The 25,435-nt window shown below is 33.9% G+C and overlaps 5 protein-coding genes across 6 annotated transcripts; 3 read left to right on the forward strand and 2 right to left on the reverse strand.

Moving 5' to 3' along the window:
* LOC104712290 lies at window positions 1,795-3,441 on the reverse strand. Its single transcript, XM_010429186.2, has 4 exons — window positions 2,949-3,441; window positions 2,698-2,853; window positions 2,397-2,592; window positions 1,795-2,017 (listed from the first exon to the last, which is right to left on the reverse strand). Exons 1-4 carry the CDS (start codon window positions 3,285-3,287, stop codon window positions 1,974-1,976), a joined length of 735 nt encoding a protein of 244 aa, XP_010427488.1. The 5' UTR covers window positions 3,288-3,441; the 3' UTR covers window positions 1,795-1,973.
* Window positions 9,586-10,100, forward strand: LOC104712371. Its single transcript, XM_010429301.2, has 2 exons — window positions 9,586-9,675; window positions 9,792-10,100. The coding sequence occupies exons 1-2, from the start codon at window positions 9,621-9,623 to the stop codon at window positions 9,998-10,000; spliced, it is 264 nt and encodes an 87-aa protein (XP_010427603.1). The 5' UTR covers window positions 9,586-9,620; the 3' UTR covers window positions 10,001-10,100.
* On the reverse strand, window positions 10,680-14,348 carry LOC104712467 (formin-like protein 11). The gene is made up of 4 exons (XM_010429410.2): window positions 12,297-14,348; window positions 12,012-12,202; window positions 11,708-11,943; window positions 10,680-11,620 (listed from the first exon to the last, which is right to left on the reverse strand). Exons 1-4 carry the CDS (start codon window positions 13,829-13,831, stop codon window positions 10,886-10,888), a joined length of 2,697 nt encoding a protein of 898 aa, XP_010427712.1. The 5' UTR covers window positions 13,832-14,348; the 3' UTR covers window positions 10,680-10,885.
* On the forward strand, window positions 16,722-21,274 carry LOC104712558 (cell cycle checkpoint control protein RAD9A). Of its 2 annotated transcripts, none has more exons than XM_010429516.2 (11): window positions 16,722-16,944; window positions 17,451-17,570; window positions 17,659-17,767; window positions 18,024-18,275; window positions 18,357-18,469; window positions 18,557-18,621; window positions 18,860-19,107; window positions 19,187-19,331; window positions 19,578-19,618; window positions 19,704-19,869; window positions 20,214-21,274. In XM_010429516.2, the coding sequence occupies exons 1-10, from the start codon at window positions 16,840-16,842 to the stop codon at window positions 19,823-19,825; spliced, it is 1,320 nt and encodes a 439-aa protein (XP_010427818.1). In that variant the 5' UTR covers window positions 16,722-16,839; the 3' UTR covers window positions 19,826-19,869; window positions 20,214-21,274. The 2 variants fall into 2 exon arrangements, with proteins under 2 accessions (XP_010427818.1, XP_010427892.1); XM_010429590.2 differs by having other exon boundaries at window positions 19,190-19,331.
* On the forward strand, window positions 22,770-23,894 carry LOC104712709 (protein RALF-like 22). Its single transcript, XM_010429702.2, has one exon. It carries the CDS (start codon window positions 22,998-23,000, stop codon window positions 23,376-23,378), a length of 381 nt encoding a protein of 126 aa, XP_010428004.1. The 5' UTR covers window positions 22,770-22,997; the 3' UTR covers window positions 23,379-23,894.

Below are 25,435 nucleotides of genomic sequence, written 5' to 3' on the forward strand. Positions count from 1 at the left end.
AATATATAATCAACTCTACTATATATAATAATAAAAAATCTTACCAATGTGAGTTTTTGTATTATTTTAATGTTTTCACTGAGTTTAAAATTTTTGAAGATGTTAATTACTCTGCTTGTTAGTTTGGTTTTTCTCCACTAACCACTTTTTAGATACAAATAAAAATGTGGATCTTCCAAGAAAAATACAAGACCACAATTTAATTAGAACTAACAGATTGTTTAACATATATAAAAAAGCCAAAGAGAAATGTTAAGAGACACGTTGCCAAAAAAAGAAGGACCAAACAGATAAAGTATATATTAAGCTATCTAGTTTAGAAATTGTGTCGTCAAAATACTTCAAGGTCAACTCATATCTAATACTATATATTGAGAATATTTTACCATCTATATTATTATTTTTGAAATACATTTTGGTTTATGCCCTTTTAGTTTTATTTATTTAATTTTTTTCTTACATTATTAACTCATAAAACAATTACATAAATAACATTCTTAAATTGACCAATATTTGTTACATTTATTGCCAAAAAATCTTAACAACATCTATACATTATGATTTTTCAAAAAACAACTAACTCTACCCATTAAATCTTGAAAACTATTTTTATGGATGCTAGAATCTCTCAAATTTAAATGATAGATTTGTCAAAAAAAGGTTATAATCTCCATAATTATATTAACATTAATAAATTTCCTAAATCTAAAATCCAATTTTAGAATGATTAGAAAACCAATATTCACAGATATTTAACTTTAGCAAGAGGACATACATTTAATTTAGTATATATTTTATTTAGAAACTGAATATTTATATATACATGATAGTTTGAATTAACATTAGTATAAATATAAAATATTATTAATTCGTTCTTGAAACACGAGTGAAATTCCTATTTAATTATTTAGCCAATATTACTAATATTAGATTATGAGAAATATTAAATCAGGTAATTTAACTAAAATTTTGTAAAATAATTAAATTATTGGTAATATTGTGACTTAATGAGACAATAACTTATAAATTACATATTTATATATTTAATTCCCTTATTATTGTTCTAATAATTAACAATCCAAACAAAATTAATTAAACAAAACAAACTAAATACGAACAACTATTTGAGTAAACCCTAATTCCCCTTTTCAATTTCAATTTGGGGTTTTTCTAAGAGCAAAACCATACAAACGCACACATATACACGAATTTTAAAATTATATCAGTAATTTTATCCCTCTCAGTGACACTTATTTACGTTTGTGCCATCGAAAAGAATCAGTTTTTTTTTTAATATGATTTTGTTATCTGTATTACTCAGTCTACTGTATGATTATTGGTTATTCTATAAAATAATTTCTAAATGCCGCACTTTCATTTTTCTTTTCCAAATAATACTTCTACTAAAATTTTCAAAAATACTAGTATTAAAATTTTTGTTTTCAAAATAACACAAATATGAAAATCGATTTTTAAGAGTAAAGGTATAAAATTTATGTTTCTTTAATTTTTCTTTCCTCAGTTATCAAATATTTTTAAATTTAAAAGAGGTGTTCATACTTCATAAGTGGAGATGGTCTAACAAATATTAAAATATCTTTCATTTTTTATTCATTTTAACTCTTTTCAATTCAGTCAANAAAAAAAAAAAAAAAAAAAAAAAAAACGTTCTCGACCTCTCCATATATTATACTATAATAAACTATTTATTGTTTGTTATTAATTTATTTATTACCTATCTAACGACTAGTATTTTAACTTATAAAGAGACTGACACTATCAGAGTAGGTTTTATTGATAGACCGGTGTGATGCGTCGTAACTATTTGTGTACGTTTATCAATAGATAAACTTAACATAGCTGGCGAAATTCAGAAAGATCCGGGTAATACACAATCGGTCTTTAACGTAGAAAAATACTAGTGAATAACTTATTGGTCTACTAGACTCGTTAAAGCGGCCTTGTGAAATTCTTCAATCACTCACCTCGGCTACTTCTTTCACTTGATCTCTTTCAACTAGCACATAGACAACAAAAATCAGATGTTAATTGTAAGTTGTTATGCTAAACGAACCAGCCATATATAATTCACCATATCTCTAGAACCATTGCCATCATTTTACGAGATAACAATCAGAGTGGTTAAGTGCTCATCTAACCTAGTCTAGAAACCACATTGTTTCATACACTCCACAATCAAGCTAAGCAGAACAGTCTCACAAATAATATATTCCATGTCGGGAAGACAAAACCAGAAGATGTGTCAGGCAAAACCTAGAACTAGAAGTAGATATAATATAATTTAGTGAAATGTGGTTTCTTCAGTGAATGGTGTCTCTGCTCTAATCATTTAATTTACAAAACTACATGCTGAGATGTGAATAGGGGAGGTATACCGATTTTAGGTGGATAAGTGGGTCTGCAAAGGATAGGATAAGTAATGCCAGCAGACCAAGCCACTTTAGCTTGATACTCAAGTAGAGGTGCATCAGGAGAGTCAGACTCTCTAGCAGCAAAAGTGATGTAGTACTTTGTGCAGCCCCCTGGGTTGTAATTAGCCCTCAAAACATGCTCGAGAATCACATTAAATCCCTGGGAATTAAACAAAAGAGACAATTTAAGAATGGCTCTCATATATATCCTAACAACACTTGGAATCTGAAAAGCCAAACTAGAGAATAGAGAGAGTTGGCTTACCTTTTCTTCGTTATATTTGTCAAGACAAAGAGATACCATGTCTGCTAGGAACTGACGAACTGTGATACCTCGACGCATTTTTTTATCAAGACCCGGGACTGCAGAAATCCCACCCCAGCGGCAAGGTGGGAATTTGTCACTTGGCTCAAAAAAACCCTAAAAAACATAACATAACAAAAATTAGGATATATGTTATAAATATAACAAAAGATTCAAAAATTGATGAAAAAGGATGAAGATGATGAGACCACCTTGGTTTCGATGACCGTGCGACTGTAAAAATGGGCTTTCTTCTCGAATTCCTTGTCCGAATACTCCTCACTATTCCCAGAGGAATGATACTCCCGTTCATCGAAGCTATCCTTATCCCATTCCAAATCCCTATCCTCCTCCTCTTCTTCCTCGTCCTCGACACTTTCTTCTATGTCGCCTTCGTTTTCACCGGGATCCTCCTCCAGGTTCGTTGTTTCGACCTTGCGCTTCCCCAGGAAAGAAGAGTCATCTCCGGTGTAAATTTCCATGGCCTCCGTCGGTTGAGTCTCGCAAGATCCATCCTTTCTCTCGGTGTCGCTTGATTTGGTGGAAACCATCCCCGATTGATTATTTGAGTAAACCCTAATTCCCCTTTCCAATTCAATTTGGGGTTTTTATAAGAGCAAAGCCATACAAATGCACACATATACACGATTTAAAAGTTATATCAGTAATTTTATCCCTCTCCGTAACACTTCTTTACGTTTGTGCCGTCGGAAAGAATCATAACTGATTTTTTCAGAACAAAAAAAGATAAAGGCATGGTCACAAATATAATAGTGTACTCTCAGTTACACAAAGTAGATGTATTTTATGTGTGTGCATCAATTATATGACGTAATGTGGTTAACACCATAAACATACAATTTCAATACATCGGTTGACTGACTCCAGCGTTGACCAAAATTGACTAAAAAATATTCTAATTTTTTTTATGTATACTTTTAAAAAAATAAATTGCTATATGAAATAGTTTATAGTTTAAAAAAAAAAATTAAGACATTCTATATTACATAACTAAATATATTTTTTACATCTTTAATGTATACATTCTTATAATTAGTATTTTTTTTTTTGGTGAATCATTAGTAATTTTTATTTTGAAGCTAAACTAACAGTCAAATTTTTTACAGTCAAATATATTGTTTTGCAAAATCAATTTTTTGGATCTTCTATCTTCTATATATTGAAAATAAATATTGTGTGTTTTTGTTTTTTACAATAAAATATATTGCTTTATTAAATAAATAAAATGTATTTAAATAAATCAAATACTAAGTTGATGTTTTTAATTGCAATTGAAAAAAATTAACTATTACAAGACTGGATGAATTAACATATATACAATATATTTTCTATTGCAAAACTTAATTTACAATATATTAAGTAATTTTGTTATGTATTGGGTTTGGTTCTAAGTATTTTTGTTGTAGAAATATTTTTTGTGGTTGAGAATATTAAATAATATTAATTTTCTATTTATATAAATTAAGTAAGAAGTTGATGTTTTAAATTAATAATTTTTAAATAAGTGTTTTTCTTATTTGATTTATTACAACAAGATTATCAGGTTTGAATTTAAGTTTTAATATCTTATGAATAATTTTTATTTCAATTTTATTTAAGTTTTGAAATTTATAAAGGTAACTATTATAAGACTAAATAAATGGAATGTATATATATAATATATATTTATTTTGGATCCATATATGTTTTTAATTATAATAAATGATTTCTGAATAATTCAATTTTTTTTTTTTGGTTTCTAATACTAAAAACAAAAAAAAATTGCATATTTTTATTGGTCAACATCGGTTAACGCCGGTCAATACTGGTCAACACTGGATTCTGATGAATAATGTACCGGAAAAAGATGATTGTGATGTTAAGCACATGACATTATATAGTTGGTATATGTGACCATGCAATACATTGTGGTATAGTTTGTGTAGCTCACTATTTTTTTGTTTTTTTTAATATGATTTTGTTATGTGTATTACTCAATCTATATGATCTAATATGATGTGACAATATTGAGCCTTTAAAACACATGTAGTGTCTATAGGAGTGTTAACTTTTGTGCTTATACAAGTTGCTTAGTTGTTTTCCAATATTGGTTGGATAAAAAAGTCATGGATGGAAGACGAAATACTAGTAAGTAATAATTAGTACTGTATCATTATAAATTATAAGAATTGAATTGCATCATGTCATATACTATATATGCTTTATTTTGCATAATGCTGTTTTTTATTTCTTTTAAATCCTTCCGGTTTCATATGAAATGAATAGTAAGTACCACTTTCTCAAATAGTTTGTTGCTTCATCAATAGATTGACTTCCTTTAACAAAAGAAAAAGGGCATATGTAGATTGACGTGTATTCTCATGTTTGATATATTACACATTTACAACTTACATAATACATATGTACGCTGATAATAAGTAATAACATAGTTTCTTTTGCCAAAAGAAAATATTTAGAGATACGTTGCCAAAAAAAGGACCAAACAGATAAGTATATATTAAGCTATTTAGTAATTTGAAATAATGTCGTCAACATCTACTTCAAGGTCAACTCAAATCTGATACTATATATTGAGGATTTCTTACTATGTATTTATAACCTTCATAGCAGAAGATAAGAATTGGAGTAAGTACGAATCTCAATCAACGAAATAAACTTAAGCTACATTCAGAAAGATCCGGGTAATATACAATCCTACTTAGAGTCGCTAAACGGTTAAATAAAGCGGCCATGTGAAATTCTTCAACTGCTTTCCATCACCTCGGCTACCTCGTTCACTTGATCTCTTTCAACTAGCAAAAAAAAAAAAAAAACAAAATCAGATGTTAATTGTAAGTTGTTAGGCTAAACGAACCAGCGATAATTCACCATATCTCTATGCACCATTGCCATCATTTTACGAGATAACAATCAGAGTTGTCGTCTAACCTAGTCTAGAAGCGACATTTGTTTCATACACTCCACAATCAAGCTAAAGCAGAAGAGTCTCACAAATAATATGTGCCATGTCGAGAAGACAAAACCAGAAGATCAGATGTGTCAACCAAACCCTAGAAGTAGATAAAATTTAGTGAAGTGTGGTTTCTTCACTGAATGGTGTCTTTATTCTAGTCATTTAATATGCAAAACTACAACATGTTGAGATCTGAATAGAAGAAGAGGTGAAAAAGATACCGAATTTTGGTGGAGAAGTGGGTCTGCAAAGGATGGGATAAGTAATGCCAGCAGACCAAGCCACTTTAGCTTGATACTCAAGTAGAGGTGCATCAGGAGAGTCAGACTCTCTAGCAGCAAAAGTGATGTAGTACTTTGTGCAGCCCCCTGGGTTGAAATTAGCCCTCAAAACATGCTCGCAAGTCACATTTAATCCCTGGGAAACAAAAGAGACAATTCAAGAATGGCTTATCATATCCTAACAACACTTAGCTTGGAACTCTGAAAGGCCCAAACTAGAGATTAGAGAGAGAGTTGGCTTGCTTACCTTTTCTTTGTTATATATGTCAAGACAAAGAGATACCATGTTTGCTAGGAACTGACGAACTGTGATACCTCGACGCATTTTTTTATCAAGACCCGGGACTGTAGCAATCCCAGCCCAGCAGCAAGGTGGGAATTTGTCAGATGCCTCGAAAAAACCCTAAAAAAAAACAAAACAAAACAAAATTAAGATACGTTGTTATAAATAAAACAAAAGACTCAAAATTCGATGAAAAGGATGATGATGAGACCACCTTGGTTTCGATGACCATGCGACTTTTAAAACGGGCTTTCTTCTCGAGTTCCTTGTCCGTATACTCCTCACTATTCTCAGAGGAATGATACTCCCGTCCATCGAAGCTAGATATCCTTATCCCATTCCAAATCCCTATCTTCCTCCTCCTCCTCCTCTTCTTCCTCGTCCTCTACACCTTCTTCTATGTCGCCTTCGTTTTCACCGGGATCCTCCTCCAGGTTTGTTGTTTCGACCTTGCGCTTCTCCAGCAAAGAAGAGCCTACGCCGGTGGAAATTTCCATGGGCTCCGTCGGTTGGGAAGATCCATCCTTCGTATCGCCGTCGCTTGATTTGGTGGGAGTCATGCCCCGATTATACCCTTTTCAATTCAATTTTGGGGTTTTTTCTAAGAGCAAAGCCAAACGCACACGCACAGATCATAAAAAAAAAAAAGTAAAAGTAAAACAACACAAACTTATATGAAAATTAATGAAATGTTTAATTTATTCCAAAAATACTTCTACTAATTTATTTTTTTCAATAAGACTGTTAATATGTTTGTTTTTCAAAAATAACTTACATATGAAAATTGACTTTTAAGGGTATAAAATTTATGTTTGTAGATTTAGGTTTGACTATTTTAAATTTAGGATATAGTTTTTAAGGATAGAGTTTAGTGTTTGGGATTTATGATTTATTTTTGAAAGTTAAAAGATTATTTTTCATTTTGTGATTTAGGATTTAAGATTCCTTATTTTGCATAATGCTGTTTTTTTTTTTTAATCCTTCCGGTTTCATATGATATGAATAGTAGGTGTACTACTTTCTCAAATTGTTTGTTGCTTCATCAATAGATCGACTTCCTTTAACAAAAGAAAAAAAGGCATATGGAGACTGGCGTGTATTCTCATGTTTGATGTATGGCTACACCGTACATATTTACGTACGCTGATAATAAGTAATAACATAGTTTCTTTTGGAGTCAATAGCAAATATATTGAATTCCCATAGACCCATACTCACTAGTCACTAGCATATACTTTTTAGGTCTTTTTCGAGTTTCCCTATCCACAATCATATATTATATATATATTCTTTATTGTTTGTAATAATAAGTTTGTGTGGAACCAAGTTAAAGGTTTTTACCATTCTAAAGTTAAAATGGATTTTGAGGATATCTCAAATAAAATGAAAAAGTAAGCGGATGAATTATATTGTTTAGGTATTGTTGTGGTACGAACATATATCGTTATGAGTAAATATATCTATTGATAGTTGTATTGTTATGGCTTAATTATGATTATGCAAGTTGAACAGAACCAGCAGATGAAGGAGAAGAGTACTTCTTGAGATGGGTCTTTGTCTGAAACGGAGGAGATGAAGAAACCAAGTTCCTCGTAGCTTCCATTATTTTTTACAAATTCACCACCGACATAAAAAAAAAAAGACTCTAATTTTGCTTCCACGAATGGCTAAGGAAGACGAATAAAAGAACATGAGGCTACTCTACTGAGGAGCCATGACGAACAGATAAGGCGACACACTCCCAATCTTTTTTCTTTTTTTTTTTTTTAAATACAAATTAAAACTTAAAACTTGTTGCGCCATGGAAGTTAGATTTTTGTTATCTTCCTCCAATTTTTTTCCCAACTTAGAAAATCAGAATGGGCTTATTATTGGACGTAAACCCAAAAAAAAAGCCTAAAGATCGAAATTAAATAAAAGATTTAAAGTCAGAATAAGAATAGTCATGACGAACTTTGACCATAGTACCACAATACCAAAGCTAGTGGTACTCGCAAGTATGATGAGGTAAACAACAAGTAGAGAATTACAAATATCTGTTTGGGTCGATAGGCTTTCTATCTATGTTAACATATGTAAGTATGTAACGCAAAGCTGATTATTAAAGTCAGTATATATTATTTTTATTTTTTTTTAAATACTTATGTGTCACTCGGTCAACCTTCAAAAATAACATTGGTTCGAGGGATGGAAACCACCTTAGCTTGATTGATACTCAACTAACTAGAGGTGCATCATGAGGAGTGAGTCAGACTCTCTAGCAGCAAAAGTGACTTTGTCCTGCCCCCAAAGCTACGTACGTCCAACTTCACATTCAATCCCTAGAAAGAAACAACGAACAAGCAAAACATGTGAAACTATACGTACCCTTTTATATAGGTGCGGGACTTGGTCTGCAAAGGATTGGATACTTTTTGTGTTTTACAGACCATGCATGCAGCCTTAGCTTGATACTCCACTAATGGTGCATCTGGAGACTCGGAAACTCTTGCAGCAAAGGTAATGTAAAACTTAGTCATCTACGCTGTAATTTTACTGGGCTTGGTTATACGAAAATAACATTGAAATTGTGAGAGAGCTACACCCTATTGTTGATGTGTCTAAATGTGCACGTGGCTTGCTTTCATTGGCCTGTTATTTGTCTAAGCTTTCAGAAAACTCATTTAATACAAAAGATTTGTGTATTAAATATTTAAATTACTCAATAATTAAATCTATACTTATTTATTAAGTTGTTTTGACAAATAAGTATAGATTATTCTATCTATCTTAACATATGTAATTACTATCATTTTGATAAAATATTACAAAATCTCACATATGTAATTATATCTTATATAGTTTAGTAAATTATTCTATCTATCTTAAAATTTGTAATTTAATGTAATTACTCAATTAATCTATACTTTATTTACGAGTTTGGTTTGTCTCCACTAACCACTTTTTAGATACAAATAAAAATGTGAATGTTCCAAGAAAAAGACGAGACCACAATTTAATTAGAAGTAACAGATTGTTTAACTTATATAAAAGCCAAAGAAATATTAAGAGATACGTTACCAAAAAAAAGAAGAAGGACCAAACAGATATAGATTATAATTATAGGCTATATCCTATTTAGTTTGATATATTTAAAATTGTGTTGTTCCAAATCTACTTCAAGGTCAACTCAAATCTAAATAGTACTATATTTTGAGGATTTCTTACTATGTATTAACTATTTCGAGATTTTCTAGTCAAACCACACCATTACTTACGTACATTGTTCTCTACAAAAAAGCGATGGAGATTAGTGAGTTTATCTTTTTCACTAAGCAAAATATACTGTATCATTTTTCTTCCGAGAATGAAAAGCGTTTCCTTTCAACTTCTGTTATTGGTTTCTCTTCTTCTTGTTTTTCGTAAGTGAATTAACTTTTTAAAGTTTCAAATTCTTTATTTTCTTAACCTTGCCTGAAATTAACCTTAATTTTTGTTTGTATAATGATGTGCTAACTGATCCTTATCACATCTGAAGGATCTCATCTAGTGCAAGGTAGGTTAAGGGATTTTTACGATAAACCTTGCAATCCAATGGATCCACATTGCGTAAAACCTTGTAATCCAGAGAATCCAAATTGCATAATGGATACAGAAAGAGTCGATGTGAATTATTACGGCAGACCTTGCAATCCAAGGGATCCAAACTGCGTTAAACCTTGTAATCCAGAGAATCCAAATTGCTGAAAAAAAAAGGCGTTGATGGGAAAATGAAGCAGTAATAATGGTAGCGATGGAAATTTATGTTATAAGATATGTGAATGTCTAGTAAAACTTATTTATTGAATAAAACGTGTTTTATCCAAATGTTTTTATCAATAAGATCTGGTTATATATATGCAATGCCCCAACCAGACTTGTACAAGAACCATGATTATGGAATTGGGGATAGTTAGAAAGAAACAAACCCTTTTATACTAGTGTAGTAATTAGTCCTTGGCTACTTAATTATTTCCATTGATCTCCCACCATCTCTATGTACCACTATATTGCCACTATTTACGAGATAGATAGCAATCAGATGGGTTAAGTACTCATCTAACGAAGTCTAGCGATCACTTTTTTCATACCCCACTATAAAAGCTAAGCATGATGAGATTCGAGAAGACAAAACAAAAAGATGCATGTGTTAACAGTGCAGCTGAACCATAAAAGTATATAATATTATGGGATATGCCTGCATATGATCAAGTGTGTTTTCTTCACAGAATGGTATCTCTCTTCTAGTCAGTATTAACTTTGGTCCCCGTTGATTTATTTATGAGAAAACTAATAATAAATTAAGTGATCAAATAAAAAACGAGATAAGAGAGCATTTTATCAACATCAATACCATGAAACAAGAAGTTATCAACACCGTCTCTCATGCTTTAAACATATGATACATATAAAATCCATATAGATCTACAGATCTTCACATAACCTTTCCATAGACAGACTCAAAGTCTGATTCTTTATCCACAGAAAACCCCATAACCACTCTCTGTTTATCAATAAACAAACTCAACAAGTTTCATATTACAAAAACAACCTACAGAAACCAAACAATCAAACATATATAGTCAACATTACTCATCGAAACGGAGCCAAAGGGCTAGGGCTATTAGGAACCCTAAAACACCTCAATTCTCTACAAACATGATCCAACATCCCCAGGAAATCCCTTACAATCACAAATATCCTCAATGGGTTCTTGTCATCTCCTCTCACATCTCCATGAAAATACTCTGCGATCTCTCCAACCCTCTCCATTATCCTCTTCTCGTCTTCCCTCAGCTCCTCCAAGCTCTTCTCTCCGTATCTCAAGAACGAGCTCATCGAACTTACGAATGCTCTGTTTTCTTCGTCCCCTTTCAGCTTCTCACTAGCTAGACACCTCAACTGCCCCAACCCGTCTCTCAGATTCGTTACCGAGATAAAAAGACCTTCCAGATCAATCGTTGCAGTCTTTTTCACGTTACGTAGCTCTGTATTTAGACCTGAGACGAGATCGAGTCCCATCCTTCTGTAGTCCTCCTCTTTCTCCTCAGGTGTTTGGTTCTTGTTTGATCTCTGGTTCATGATCCGTCCCATGATGCTGTCTGAAACTCTGATTCCTTCAGACCGAGAGATCTCTTGTACAACGAAATGAAGCAGAGTGGTCTTTCCATCTGTGCCTTTTACATCAGAGAGCTTCAGCAGAGCATCGAGCTTGAAGGCTTTTGCACCACCGCGTATAGTTCCTACATTCATCCTGTTTCCAGTCTTTAGGACAGCTTCTAGAAGCTTTAAGAATAATCTGCTTGATTTAAGCTCCTTGCAAGCTTCCTAGTTAAGTTACTTTGTGTTAATTACCGTAACTTGAAGTGCAAGAAACCAAATAAAAGAATGTAAAGTAAACACTGTACGTAATACCTCAAGCATGGAGAAGGAGTTTCTGAGATGAACCACTTCATCTTCAAACGTTTCCCTATATAGCATTGCTTCAGCTCTCTGAAACGCAAATGGAATTCCGACAAGAGCTCTGAGAAATTTCTCAGCCGATCCAAGCTCATCCACCGCTCCCTTGTAGCTAGACAGCTTCAATTCTTCTTCTTTAGTCGGCACCATCTTCACCAACGCTTCTAGTTGCTGTAAACACAAGCCTTCCCCTGCAAAAAGAGTATCTAAATTTAAGATCAAGTCCACAATGGGTCGATTTGAGTTGATCTGAGTTTACCTTTCCCCAAGGCAGAACAGATTTGGTCTGCGGTTGCGTTTAAAGCTTTCAAGAGAATGGTAAAGTTTTGAAGTCTCTTAGGTTCAAGAAGATGTTTCCCTGGTGATGGGGTTTTGCTCTTCCCTTCCTCATTCTTCGTTGAGCTTTGCATTGTATACCCGAACAGTGACTCAATCATCTCTTCGTCTAATCTGTGTATCCACAAGACAACAACACATAAATCACACATTCTTGAAAAACTTGTGATGATTGTGTCTCAAGGCTAAAAGAAAGTTGTAAACTTACTCGAAAGAGCTTGTTCTGATCTTATCCCATACCATAGTCCGGTCTGGTGTAGCCCTGACTTTATCCCAGTGAAGCGGCTTCAGTTTAGGCAATGGAGCTCCGTCTTTGCCTAATGGTCTACGCTCAGAAAAATCAAGAGACAATGGCGGTGGAGGCGTTTTGTTCATTCCAGCTACTTGAAGCTGTTGTGTGGGTAACGGTGGCGGCGGTGGTGGACGCGGTAAAGATTTAGAACCATCATCTTGTGTATTTGGTACATTGATCGGAAGACTTGGCTTCGAGGAAGAAGCACAAATTTTTTCACATAACTGCGATGAAAGCGTCTGCAGATTATTAGTGGTTTCTGGCGTAGACTGAGTGTGAAGACGTTTGTTTGTGAACTGCGGAAGCGGTGGAGGCGGTGGCGGTGGCGGTGGTGGAGTAGAGATTCCGAAATCGTTCCCGGAACATTCAGGAATGTCCAATTTGTGTTCTGAGAAGCGTTGAGAAGATCCAACGTTAACACTACCGGAAGCAGAAGAAGCATTTGACAATCTTGGATTTGAATGCTGAGAGGAGCCAACACCAACGGAATGAAAAGACTCATCATCGTCTGAAGTATCATCACGTCCATTGATAACAACGACAGGAGCAGAAACAGAGTTTACTGTTTGTTCATCATCGTTTTCGTGCACCGACACAATCTCTTTAGTTGAATAACTACTAGCATTGTCCCAATCATGCGAAGTCTCTGTTTCAATACTTCTCTTTACCTCTTCTTCAAGCAATCCACCATTGCGATCGTTCAAATCCTTCTGATCAGTTTCTTGTGTTTCTTTGACAGAGTTTTGTCTCTCCAAATCAACCCCTAGTGAGTTTAAGTACAAGAAATCGAGAGTAGGGTTCACACTAACCTTCCTCGTCGAGCTCTGAGATTTGCCCTTTTTACGCTTAAACGACGGCGTTTTACCGTTCTTCTTCCTTTTCCTGATTCTGGCGCAGAGACAGAACACTCCAACAACACAAACCACGAAACCGATTCCAGAAGCTGTAGAGACAACGACAGGTACAAGAATCTTCTTAAAAGTACCTCCTTTCTCTTGTTCTCGCTTTCGAATCTCGTGTTGCTTCAATGGATGAGTCCGTTGAGGTAACGGACGACGGAGATGTGGAGGAATCGGCCGTGGAGGAGCAGGAGGATACGCCGGAGACTCGATAGGACCACCGCCGGGAAACGGAGACGGCGCCGGCGCCGGCCAAGGAGATAAAGAAGCAGACTCGGCGAGAGTTCTTCTCCGGGAAGTAGAGGGTTTAATCAAATCGAGTAAAGCACGGAACTTTTCCAAAACCCCAAGCTTATTCTTCTTCTCGCCTCCGTCTTCTCCGGCGTATTTACCGATTTGGGTCCGATACCTCTCACCGTGTTCCACCACTAAAACCTTCCAGTCATCAAGCTCTTTAGCATCAGCAACAATGCAAAAGAATCCAACTTTGCAGCAGTGTAACGATACCACAACTACAATGATCATGAGAAAAATCTGACGAAAAGAAACCATCTTTTTTTTGGTTCTGTTTTGTTTTTTCAGATCTTTTCTCTGTTAAAAGAAAAACAAATCATCAAACTCTATAAATCACAAAAAGAAACCATTTATTAGAAAAGACTCCAGTTTTTTTTCTTTCTCTTTTATGTTTTTTTTTTTAATATATTTTCTCTCCTTTCAGACTTAAATGCTACTCCAAGGAACCCCTGAACTCTGCAACTATAGTTGTACTGGTAATGGTAACAACACCCTCTTTCTCCATTAACTCCTCCTTACATAAACAACAGTGCTAATTTTGCTATTTATACACACCGTTTTAGGTAATGTCTTAACTACATAAATAAATTATTAAAAAGGAGATTGAACAAAGGAACAAATGTCTATTTAAAACTTTGCAGAGTATTATTAATGCAGTGACAATCTAAAGCTTTTTTAGTTTGAAGTTTGAAAAAGAAAAAGAAAAACAGCTTTTTAGTTTAGTTTAAGGAAGAGACAAGAGAGATTTAAAAGGGAGAAAATCTAATAAGCAAGAGAGAAGATAGAAAGAAGCGTGAAGGTGTTGGTGTGGAGTGGGTCCTCTTATTGTTGGCACATTTGGCTTGTTCAAACCATTTGGTAATTTTACTGTGCAAGCTTTCTTTGTTCCTCTCAACCCACCATTGTTTAATGAGGCAAAATAGTAGTATACAATATAAATTAGTATTCGTATTTATTGTATCGAATTTTTTTCTTGTGTTTGATATGAATGAATGTGTGTAATACACTTACCCAACAACATACGTATGATTCTCATTCTATCATTCATATGTTTTTTTTTTCATGGGTTATTTACGGATATGAATGTTTGGAGAAAGGACTCTTTGGACTTTGGATATATATTGTCGTTTAATAGGTTTACCTAACAAAATATGCAACTTCACCTTATAGATCAAATTAATTTAACTGAATATTTTTTTTATTAACTATTGGTATAAATTTGTTAAATATGCAATGGAAAACATAAATTTCTGTATAAAAACAAAATATATAATTTTGTCTCTTTCACATATATTCTCAGTTCTAGAAAGACTATAAAGACTTGCTCGAAATTATTGTCTTATGGGTATAATTTTTGCAATAGTAACAATAGGAGAAAATTAAAGATAATTCACCCTTATATAGACTAATCAAACATTTATTCTTACGGTTAGAAGTTTCCAGAATTATGATTTATATTAATTCAATTAAAAAAACTATGGACTTAAATCGGATTCTGGTAAATCAGACCAATAGGTGGGTGGTGACGAAATATTGAAATGTATATCATAGGCAAAGTTCTCTATCTATAGGCACATTCTAAAGCTTCCCCAAAGTGAGATGGTTAAGTTGTTCATCTTAGTTTCAGAATAGGTCTCAAAGATTGTTTGGTAGGATTAGGATATGATGTTAATTTCGTTGAGTGACATGTTTTATTATTTTGATATGATGAAGGACTTTTAGAAAGCTAGCAAATAGCATTTGATTGCGCTTTTCAAGTGATCTACCAAATTGTATGACAATTAATTAGTATCCAACCAATTGCATGATGTGTTTACACTTTACAATGAAAGTAATATCGAAATGAGAAGAGCTATATGATTGGAAACATTTTTTTTTTACTTTCATTAATTTTATATGGTGTCAATGCAGAGGTTGAGAACTGTGTTTCCAATCCAATCTATCACCCCAATAATATAGAAAATATGGGGTATATATCAAAGTAGTAGATCTAAAGATTTACCATTGAGATATTTTGTTGGTATTGATATCAGAATGAATAATATTGAATAACATCACTAGATATCTACACTAAAATAACATTTGTTGTCTATTGTTGTTTTCACTTTAACTATTTGGTTCATTTAACAACTTTGTGTCAGCAAATTTGACATACGTGGGGCCAAACTTGTATGGACTTGTCTTAAACAATATTCAACATATTTTATATTATGAGTTCTTGTATTGGATTATTATACATACTTTATTTTTTTTTGGGCAAACATACATACTTTATTTACTCTATACTTTCTTAACTAAATAGTATATACACTGTACCGGAGATCACGTAATGCTACATGGGGGTGATTACAAATTTTTCAAAAATGTGGTCGTTACTTGTCAATCAAATAAATTAAAAAGGAGCTTAGGAGTCAAGGATTATAAGTCAACGTATCGAGAAGACCAATGAAAAAGAGTAGGAAAAACCATAATATAGGGATGATATTTTGCTAAAGTATCTAACTTTTGTCATATATAAAAAGTTGATTGCAGAAAGTTACAACTTTTGTCTGCGTTTCTCAGAGTTATATTCAAAAGAGTGTTTTATCAGTTGATGTTCTGTCTACATTTAGCATTTAAAAAAAAAAAGGGAATCCGTATTTACAGAGAGTTGTTTGTACCTACTTTGTCTTGAGAATAAAGTAAATAAATAGTTTGGAGAAACAAACAAAAATTAAAATACAAATATACTATGCCCATAAAATTGTCAGATTTATATCACATGGGTAGTAGTAGCTCTTGAGGTTGATTGAAAAATTGTAGATTCCATTTGCGAGAGAGAAAAATAAAAAATATAATATTCATTTTTTTTTTAAAACCGAAAAATGAAATGAAATAAATTGATTTTGTGGTGTGGGTAAATGAAAACAGTACAATTGCGAGATTTGTCTCTATCACGCGACAAAACATATTTCACAACTTATAAATTCTGTCCCTTCTATTTGACCTAATCAATGCCAATTAAAGCTGCCACCGAACTAGTCAATGACGTCATCATACGAGACTTTGGCCCAATTAATCGTGCCGTTAAAAGCCCATTATAGGCCCATTTAAATAAAACTTCACTCTCTTCTCTTTTTGGTTTTCTTAATTACTTTTCGCGCTTTACTCTGATTTCAGGATTTCATGGCAATCCCGCCAATCGTCACAATTTTCTTTTTTTAGGGTTCATTAAAATTTAAATTTGTTTTATTTTTCTCCAGGGAAAGAGTGAGAGAGAGAGAGAGATGGAGTTCAGTATCAGTGGCAATGCGCTGAAGACCTTCGCTAGATCTATAACATGCCTCGCACGCGTCGGCAACGAGCTCGTTGTCCAAGCTTCGCCGACACAGGTTCTCTCTCCTATTCGTTTTGTTGACTTGGCTCTCATCGATTCCTGCGTAACCCTAATTTTGAGTATTGGAATGTAATTTGAGAGAAACTTGCAATTTGATTGATTATAAGTCGGATTTCGTCAATTTGAACTGACGATTAGGGTTTTTTTGTTCGCGCTTGGGATTATATGTGTCCTGTATGTAAGGACCCCCACGAGTTTGTTCTGGGTAATTGCTTTATGAAGCTTGGGAACGCTTGGTTGATTATATTTGTAGGATACCCGAAAAATTCGTCACATGACCCTGATTTTGCTGTCTGCAATGCTCTATTTTCAATTTGATACATGCTTCTGCGTAACTGGGATATGATTGATTAAGGGAGTAAAGAGATATAAATCAGATTTGTAATTATGTACTGGTGCTACAACACGCACTTGATGCTAGTATATCTTCAGATTTGTGAAGTGCTTTATTAGCCTTGTTAGAGATCTAATTTTTTTTTTTGGTTCGTCAAAACTTTGCAGCTGGCATTGCACACTTTAAATGCTTCACGTTCTGCCTACCAGTGTATTACATTTCAGTCAAGTTTCTTCGATGTATGTACTGTTTCTGGTCCTCAAGCTCATTTCAGTGTACTTTTGAAGGTATCAACTTTTGTCCTGAAACTTTGAGCGAAGCCTATTGAGTTCATTGATTTAAGTAGTTGTCGCTGATATTAATTTTGTTTCTCAGGCTGTATGTTCTGTTCTTAGGACTCCACTCGCGAGCATTGATCACATGAGTGTGCAGTTGCCAGATCATGATGCATCTAAGGTCAAATGGACTTTGGAATGTTTCAGTGGTAAAGCCATATTCCCTTGTTCTTGCATATTGTATGCTCTTATCTGCAACCATCACATTCTCTCGTAACTTTGTGTGTAAAATCTGGATGTTGCATGTTTCAGACCTGTTAATGATAACATAATCTAACTTGCAGCTGCTTATTGATTACTACCTCTTAGATAACTTTTAGAAGTTTACTGATTACGTTGAGGACTACGATTATGATGTTCATTCGTTTGGGGACTGATTTTGGAGTTATCTAATCATTTGAGCAGGTATGAAGAAAACATATTGGATTACTTGCAATGTGGAACCCGATATACAGCATCTGTCGCTTGATAGGAGTAGATTTCCAAGTACCTTAGTTGTGCATCCTCGAAATCTGAGCAAGTTGCTTGGAAACTTTCAGTCATCCCTCCAAGAGATTACAATAATTGCTACAGATCAAGCTTCTTTTCCCTCTGATGCTGCGAGCGACATAGGTGGAAAAGCTGTTGAGTTTCGGAGCTATGTCGATCCGAACAAAGGTTAGGACTAGAAAATCATGATAAGACTAACTAATCAGGTTTCTTGTGTAAGGCTGCTAACAATTCTTTTTCCAACTGCAGATGGCGACTCTTTGTTACACACTCAGCTATGGATAGATCCATCAGAAGAATTTATACAGTATACTCATGCAGGTGATCCTGTTGACATCACATTTTCCCTGAAGGAACTAAAGGTATAACATTCCTCCACCTTAAGCCTGATTTGATTTCTACCCATTCCACCTCTGTTGTGTTGATCAAATATCTTCAATCAATTTCAGGCATTTCTTTCGTTCTGTGAGGGATGTGAAGCCGACATTCATCTTTTCTTCGAAAAAGCTGGCGAGTAAGAACCATTCTTTTGGCATGCTGTGAATTCTGCTTAATAAATGCATCTTCCTGTGTACCCTTGGTATCTTTTAAAAACAATTGCAAGTTCATTCTGGCCAATACTGATAAACTATTTGTTTTTGTTAATTGTACATGCTTAAGTGTGATTGCTAAATGACCCATTTGAACACCATCTTCTTTTACATAACTATCTTATCTGTTACTGAATATCATAACATGTACGTTGTTGTTAGGCCAATATTGATGGCTCCAAAATTCGGGTTGGGTGATGGGTCAAGCTCAAGTTTTGATGCAACACTCGTTCTTGCGACAATGCTTATGTCTCAACTTCAGGAAGGGATTCCGCAAGAACCTCCTGGAGCAGCAAATTCCACAGGTTGTCATGCTGACGAGCAAGTAGGATCGCAGCCTCACGAACGGTCTAGGCAGAATGCCTCTGGGCACCCATCTGATCACACACGAGTTTGGTCTGAACTTTCAGGTAGTAACTAATCTAATGGTTGTGGTATTCATCATCATTTTCTGATTACTAAAACCTTAAAAACATCAATGCTGGGCAGCAGGAATTGCCACTAAGAGCGTGAACGGTTCTGAGGATAGCCCACAAGCTCAGGGACAACCAGACGTGGATATCCAAAGAATTAGGGTTATGAGATTATCAAAAGGCGGGCCAGCTGGGGATACTGCTCTTGCAGCTCCTAACTCGTATCCTTCACTCTCATAATCACTATCATCATACGCTTCTTGGCTTGTTTAGCCGTTAAGCATTAAATCATAGTCCACACTCGATTAGAAATTTCTAATTGTGTAGTTGCCAATTTGCTTCTAAGATGCATTTCCTAGCCTGTTTAACTGCTAATCAGTTCAGCATGCTCCATAAATCGAAATCACATAGCTCCAGGGACTATACTTCTTTCCATGTATGCTTTGTTATCTTTGACTCTGTCTAAGCCAACGTCCCACACAGATAGGTCACACTGAAGGATCCCAAGGTACCTCGTTTTCTATAGCCTTGTCTATGCCATGTCTTGTTACTTATTTTAAAAGAGAGTCACTTCTCTGTCACTTGTTCCTCAGGACGGGTACAGAACAACCAAAGTTTCTCGCAGCGCCACCCTAGTAATTGGGTAGATGTAGATGAGGATGAAGACGAGGAAGAAGGTGTTGAGGCGACGCCACCTCACAATGAAGATTATTAACTCAATTTCCTTTCCGTTTGAAGTTTTCCTCATCTCATTCAACTGTAAGTTATCTACCCTTTTCTCTCAATCGTTCAAGATTTGTTAATCTAATTATTTACAAGAGAAATTTATCAAAACAGCTTTGTGTCTTATTGTGTGGTAACGTAGTAATACAAAGATCTGTACAACCTTTTCTTGGTTAGCTTGTAAGAAAGAAATGTTTCTAGTGTATGATATCACTACTGGCACCACCAAATGCTATTCAAGTGTGATTGCTTAGATTTTTACAAAACCACGATTCAATGTGTCAAGAACAAGAAACAAGGGTCACCCTTAAGTTGTTAACTACTGCTGTTCAAGCATTAGATCTGATATCTCTTTAACCTCATTGTACATTTTTTTCCAGGAAAAAGGGATCCGAAGAAGATTATGGAAACAGAACAGAACATTTGAGGTAAGATGTCTCTCTCTATCTCTGATAAATATCTCTAATAGAATAGAAGAAAAAGGTAGACACTATATGCATATATGTGTAGTATTAGCTGCTTCATCCACTATATTCAAACTTGATCATTTCTTGGCAAAACTTCTGAATGGCGTGCTGTGTTGTTCAGTCATGTTTGTTTGTTAAGCATTTACTTTCTCTATCTAACTTGACATAAAGATAGAATGCCAACACACCTTGAACCTCAGCATTTAATATAAATTCTTATTCCACCCATCCCTTTGCTTTTCCTTCCAACACAAAACTTAAAAAAGTGTCCATACATGTATGCCAAGTTTCAAATGCATTCTCATCTCTTTTTTACTTAGGCCATAATTCTTTTAAAACGCAAACCTTTATTTTGTCCGTTTGTTTAAAGGAAAACACAACTATGAGAGAAGTTTGTTTTCATGAATTGAATCCCCTATAAAAAGCAAATGAGACAGAATAAAATGAGTCATAATTTTAAAATGTTCTTCAAAGGTACCACCAACTACTCTATCTCTCTTTATAGGATTAAATAAGTAAAAGATGTCGAACAAGTCCAACGAAAGGGACAAATATAAAATTCTGTTTCTTTCTTCTTTTTATAATAATCTTATAGAAATATCAAACTTTGGGAATTGGCTATATAGTCTTCGTTTTTTACTTTAAAGAGACCTCTATCTCTTTTAAAAAAGAAAGGTTGGTCTAGTTGATTAAAAGTGTATGTAGAAAGAGGTTCTCCATAACTTGGAATCTTTGTTTTTCTTCTCTTTTTGATTTCCTCATCATTGGTATCTTATTCGTGATAGCCTCATACGAAAAGTAATGGGATTTTGCTTTGCATTACACTTGCGTGTTTATGTATATTCTTATTCATAAATTATTTTCGGTTGCATCAATTATTTCCGTGTGATAACTGATAAGTTTCAATCTCGTGCTGTGTTTCTTGAAAACAAAATATAAACATTTGTCGTCGTCTTTTGTTGTAATCATTACTGCTTTTTATAAACACTAACTATCTTATATTCTTATGATTGTTAAGTAATCTATCAAATGTTTGAAAAAATACAATCGAATAAAGCTAATGTTGATTATCATCCTAAACATATAATAAGGATTTAACAATATTTTGTACTAAAAAACAATTAGAATCGGTTAAAGGAGCCAGCTGGGCTTTTTGGGGATAAACTTGGTAACGCGCAAACGCCGTCACCTTGGTGATCTGTGGCTTGGGTCCCACTTTTGTTCTTAACGGTTTCTTCTCACGTTACGCGCCGCCTCTCTCTTTCTCTCACGCCGTCGACATTATCCCCCGGAGAAAGAATAAACCGAAAGATTTTTTTTTTAAGTAATAAAAAGACAAACTAGCCGTTGCTCTCTCATTTAAAAACTTTGGAGTATGAGTAAAAAAGACCCTGTTACTCACTCATTCTTGTCAGGTTTATAAACAAAATATAAAAATTCATGTGATATAAGGATCGATCATCTAACGGTCTCCTAAGTTAAATCTATATACTCCTACACACAAAGCGTTATGAAACACGCATAAATTATCGTATATTTATATGTGAATAGTCATTAGTCAAAGTAATCTGATCTCATTTAGGCATGTTTCTAGTTTCTATTTAAAAGAATTGTCAACGGAGAAAATAGTGCTTAGTGGTACCCATGAATGGAGTGTATAAATTAGTAGTAACAATGTTTGGGAGAGTGGTTTACATGTCTTTTACATTGGCTTTTCACCTACAAGACCAAGTTTGCATCTTTACCATATCTTTGCACAATAGAGGTTAACTAATAAAAAAAAACACAATCTGTCAATGAATAGTTTATTAATTACTAATAAACTATCATGTTTCTACTAATGAATAATGGCATGATATTTCACTTAAGGGCGACGAGAAAAATAAAAATAGTAACGGAAAGAGGAGAAAACGTGCGTTGACGTTAACGGAATGTTGGATGGATTTGGGATGTAGATAGAGATGCCGTCTCTGTCTTAACCAAAGTTCAGACAGACCATTCGGCCGATAGAGAGAGAGAAAGAGAGAAGGAATCAGACAAACCGGTCAACCAGCTGTTGCCTGTCAATGCCCTTGATTTCACCCTCTAATTACGTAAACGCCATTATGGGAGCCTAAACTCGTGGAACATTTACATGTTAGTGAAATCATTATTCTCCAATAACATATAAATTATACCGAAGATTTTGTCCATTTTAAAGCCATGGTAAAGATAAGACTAAGCTCTTAAATGTTGCAACAGGGATATAAAAATTTGCAACATAATAACCTAACTGTAATTTTAAAGTTTATTTGATTTGAAGCCGTCGTCTACAAGTCGTATGTCGTGGATGCACGAAAATAAAAACCCAAAAGGAATATTTCAAAGCTTAAACATTGTTATTTAAAATTAAACATCTAATAAGTCAATTTCATAATCAATCAGATAAACAAAATAAAAACGCGTACCTGTTCTTTTTTTCCTTTTCTTTAATGAAAGAATAATGGCAGTTTCGTTAATACTACAGATAAAGAAGCCCGTTTGAACAAATAGGTCAGGTTATAAGAAGCTACACACCAACGCTTAACCTTGTTGTCTTCAGCTGTGTACAGAGTCAAGAGAGAGAAAGAAAGGAGAAACACACAAATTTCAACCAAAAGAAAGAAATCGAAGAAGACTCTGATTCACGGAGAAGGTTTTGGTTTAGAGAGGAGAAAGATGAACACACGCGCGATCTACGCCGTCATAGCGATCCTCGCGATCGTAATCTCAGCCGTAGAATCTAGCGGCGACTTCGTAGATTCGCTAGATTTCGTAAGAACCGCCGCCGGAGGATCTTCTTCTTCTTCGTCGTCGTTATTCTCCGGAGGATGCAAAGGATCGATCGCAGAGTGCATAGCCGAGGAAGAAGAGATGGAGTTCGACTCGGACATCAGCAGGCGCATTTTAGCGCAGAAGAAGTACGTTAGCTACGGTGCGATGAGGAAGAACAGTGTGCCTTGCTCTCGACGCGGTGCTTCGTACTACAACTGCCAGCGTGGAGCTCAGGCGAATCCTTACCGCCGTGGATGCAGCGCCATCACTAGGTGCAGGCGTTGAAAACAAAAAAAAGGAAAGATGAGTTTTGAGTTTTTCACACTCCAACAATTCCTATTTTGCCCCCTTCTTTTGTGTTTATTTTTTTAATTATTTTTTTTTCTTTTCCGGGATATATGGGTTTGATTGATTTACACATTTGGAAACTATCATACTAGTAGTCTTTTGTTTTGAAAAACAAAAACAAAATTGCTTCTCTTGTTTTTTTTTTTACTTTTTTTTTGTTTTTTGTTCCATAAATATACATATATATAAATAAATAATTCGAATTTGCGTAAATTAAAAATAAGTTATTAGACCGAGAAGTGGGTGATTTTGAGATCTGTGCCTAGTTTTGTGTGTGTGTGTTGATTACCGTTAGTTTATTTTTTTTTTGAATCTGAGGCTTGACAATACATATATAGAGTAATACTATGTGGACCGTGTTGTTGTTAATTAGCACTTAATTAAGTAGTAGTAAAATGTTGTTAATTACATAGACAAGAAGATCAAGCAGAATTGAATTTACAACCTTTATTAGCTGTTGTGGTGGCATGTTGGCTTATAAGGTATAATGATGGGACCATCTCACAGGCTAACCACGCTCATTCTTCTTTTTTTAGAGTATTAATTTATCTTTCCTCGAAACTTCGTTTTGGTTTGTGTAAATTGTTCCAAAAAAACATCAACTATTTAATATTTGCTAGAAAAACATAAATTTTTTTTGTTGCCACAAAAATACGCAAACTATTTTTTAGTTGATAAAAAATACACGAACTATTATTTTTTCCAATTTCTTCTTTTCTCCGCTACGACCATTATCGACATTATGACAACGCTACTATTTTTGACAAAAATTCCAGAAAAAAAAACACAAACTATTTATTTTTTACCAGAAAAATACATGAACTTTTTTTCTTTACCTGACAAATACATAATTTTCTATTTCTTATTTTTTCATTAAAATGTTAGAGATCAATACTCATAATTTTCTCTGCTCTTTTGAACTTCAATGAAGTTTACACTACTATTTAGGATAACTAAATTCAAGAACAAAAACACACAATTAGATTACCCGACTCTAAGTTTCTCAATTAGTGTTGTTTTTGGATTTATACCGACTTTACATATTTTGAAACTTCATCAACACTTAAACTCTAAAATTTCATGAGATCTCCACCTTTGTAGACCTTTGTATACCTTTCATACTCCATCTGCGTCTAAGATATGGTTAACAAATACTTGATCATTTTTGTTGACACCTACTTCATTTGTGTCTGAGATATGATGATTTTCAGTAGATGAAGATGAGGAATGACTTTCATTTGATTTACAAAGGTGGAGATCTCATGAAATTTTAAAGTTTAAGTGTTGATTAATCTAATTGTGTATTTTTGTTCTTGAATTTAGTTATCCTAAATAGTAGTGTAAACTTCATGCTTGTATGAAGTTCAAAAGAGCAGATAAAATTATTAGTTTTGATCTCTAACATTGTTAATGAAAAAAATAAGAAATGGAAATTATGTATTTTTCAGGCAAAGAAAAAAAGTTCATGTATTTTTCTGGCAAAAAATAAATAATTTGTGTTTTTTTTCTGGAATTTTTGTCAAAAATAGTAACGTCGTCATAATGCCGTTAACAGTCGTAACGGAGAAAAAAAGAAATTGGAAAAAGATAATAGTTCGTGTATTTTTTATCAACTAAAAAATAGTTTGCGTATTTTTCTGGCAACGAAAAAAGTTTATGTTTTTTTCTGGCAAATATTAAACAGTTGGTGTTTTTTTTGGGAATTTTCCCAATTATTATGATGAATATTTTCATACAATTGTTTGTCGTTTGGATATTTATAGAGACATTAATAGACGAATCAGTAAACCACGTTAATAACGAATGATAGACCATAATGAAAATGTGACAGACAAGAAGGATAAGTTGGGAGTAATAATATTCTGTAAAAACAAAAATTGCATGACTTCATGTAAAAATTGTTTTTAAGGAATTGTACTTTACATATGGGTAGTCTTTTAGTATGTGTGAATGAATTAGGAGGACTCTTGTAAAATTTTTGCTCAGTACCTACA

This window comes from Camelina sativa, chromosome 1, assembly GCF_000633955.1.
Source record: "Camelina sativa cultivar DH55 chromosome 1, Cs, whole genome shotgun sequence".
NCBI classification, from domain to species: domain Eukaryota; kingdom Viridiplantae; phylum Streptophyta; class Magnoliopsida; order Brassicales; family Brassicaceae; genus Camelina; species Camelina sativa.

What these genes read in the sequence shown, in the direction of transcription:
- LOC104712290 (XM_010429186.2), bottom strand. Translation starts at nt 3,287, where the DNA reads ATGGTTTCCACCAAATCAAGCGACACCGAGAGAAAGGATGGATCTTGC. An exon ending in ACAAATATAACGAAGAAAAG is followed by an intron (nt 2,593 to 2,697) that starts GTAAGCCAACTC and finishes TTTAATTCCCAG; the next exon opens with GGATTTAATGTGATTCTCGA. An exon ending in CACTTATCCACCTAAAATCG is followed by an intron (nt 2,018 to 2,396) that starts GTATACCTCCCC and finishes TCTATGTGCTAG; the next exon opens with TTGAAAGAGATCAAGTGAAA.
- LOC104712371 (XM_010429301.2), top strand. Translation starts at nt 9,621, where the DNA reads ATGAAAAGCGTTTCCTTTCAACTTCTGTTATTGGTTTCTCTTCTTCTT. An exon ending in TTCTCTTCTTCTTGTTTTTC is followed by an intron (nt 9,676 to 9,791) that starts GTAAGTGAATTA and finishes TCACATCTGAAG; the next exon opens with GATCTCATCTAGTGCAAGGT.
- LOC104712467 (XM_010429410.2), bottom strand. Translation starts at nt 13,831, where the DNA reads ATGGTTTCTTTTCGTCAGATTTTTCTCATGATCATTGTAGTTGTGGTA. An exon ending in CTGTTCTGCCTTGGGGAAAG is followed by an intron (nt 11,944 to 12,011) that starts GTAAACTCAGAT and finishes CTCTTTTTGCAG; the next exon opens with GGGAAGGCTTGTGTTTACAG. An exon ending in ACTCCTTCTCCATGCTTGAG is followed by an intron (nt 11,621 to 11,707) that starts GTATTACGTACA and finishes TAACTTAACTAG; the next exon opens with GAAGCTTGCAAGGAGCTTAA.
- LOC104712558 (XM_010429516.2), top strand. Translation starts at nt 16,840, where the DNA reads ATGGAGTTCAGTATCAGTGGCAATGCGCTGAAGACCTTCGCTAGATCT. An exon ending in TTCTTCGAAAAAGCTGGCGA is followed by an intron (nt 18,622 to 18,859) that starts GTAAGAACCATT and finishes CGTTGTTGTTAG; the next exon opens with GCCAATATTGATGGCTCCAA. An exon ending in GCTCTTGCAGCTCCTAACTC is followed by an intron (nt 19,332 to 19,577) that starts GTATCCTTCACT and finishes ACTCTGTCTAAG; the next exon opens with CCAACGTCCCACACAGATAG.
- LOC104712709 (XM_010429702.2), top strand. Translation starts at nt 22,998, where the DNA reads ATGAACACACGCGCGATCTACGCCGTCATAGCGATCCTCGCGATCGTA.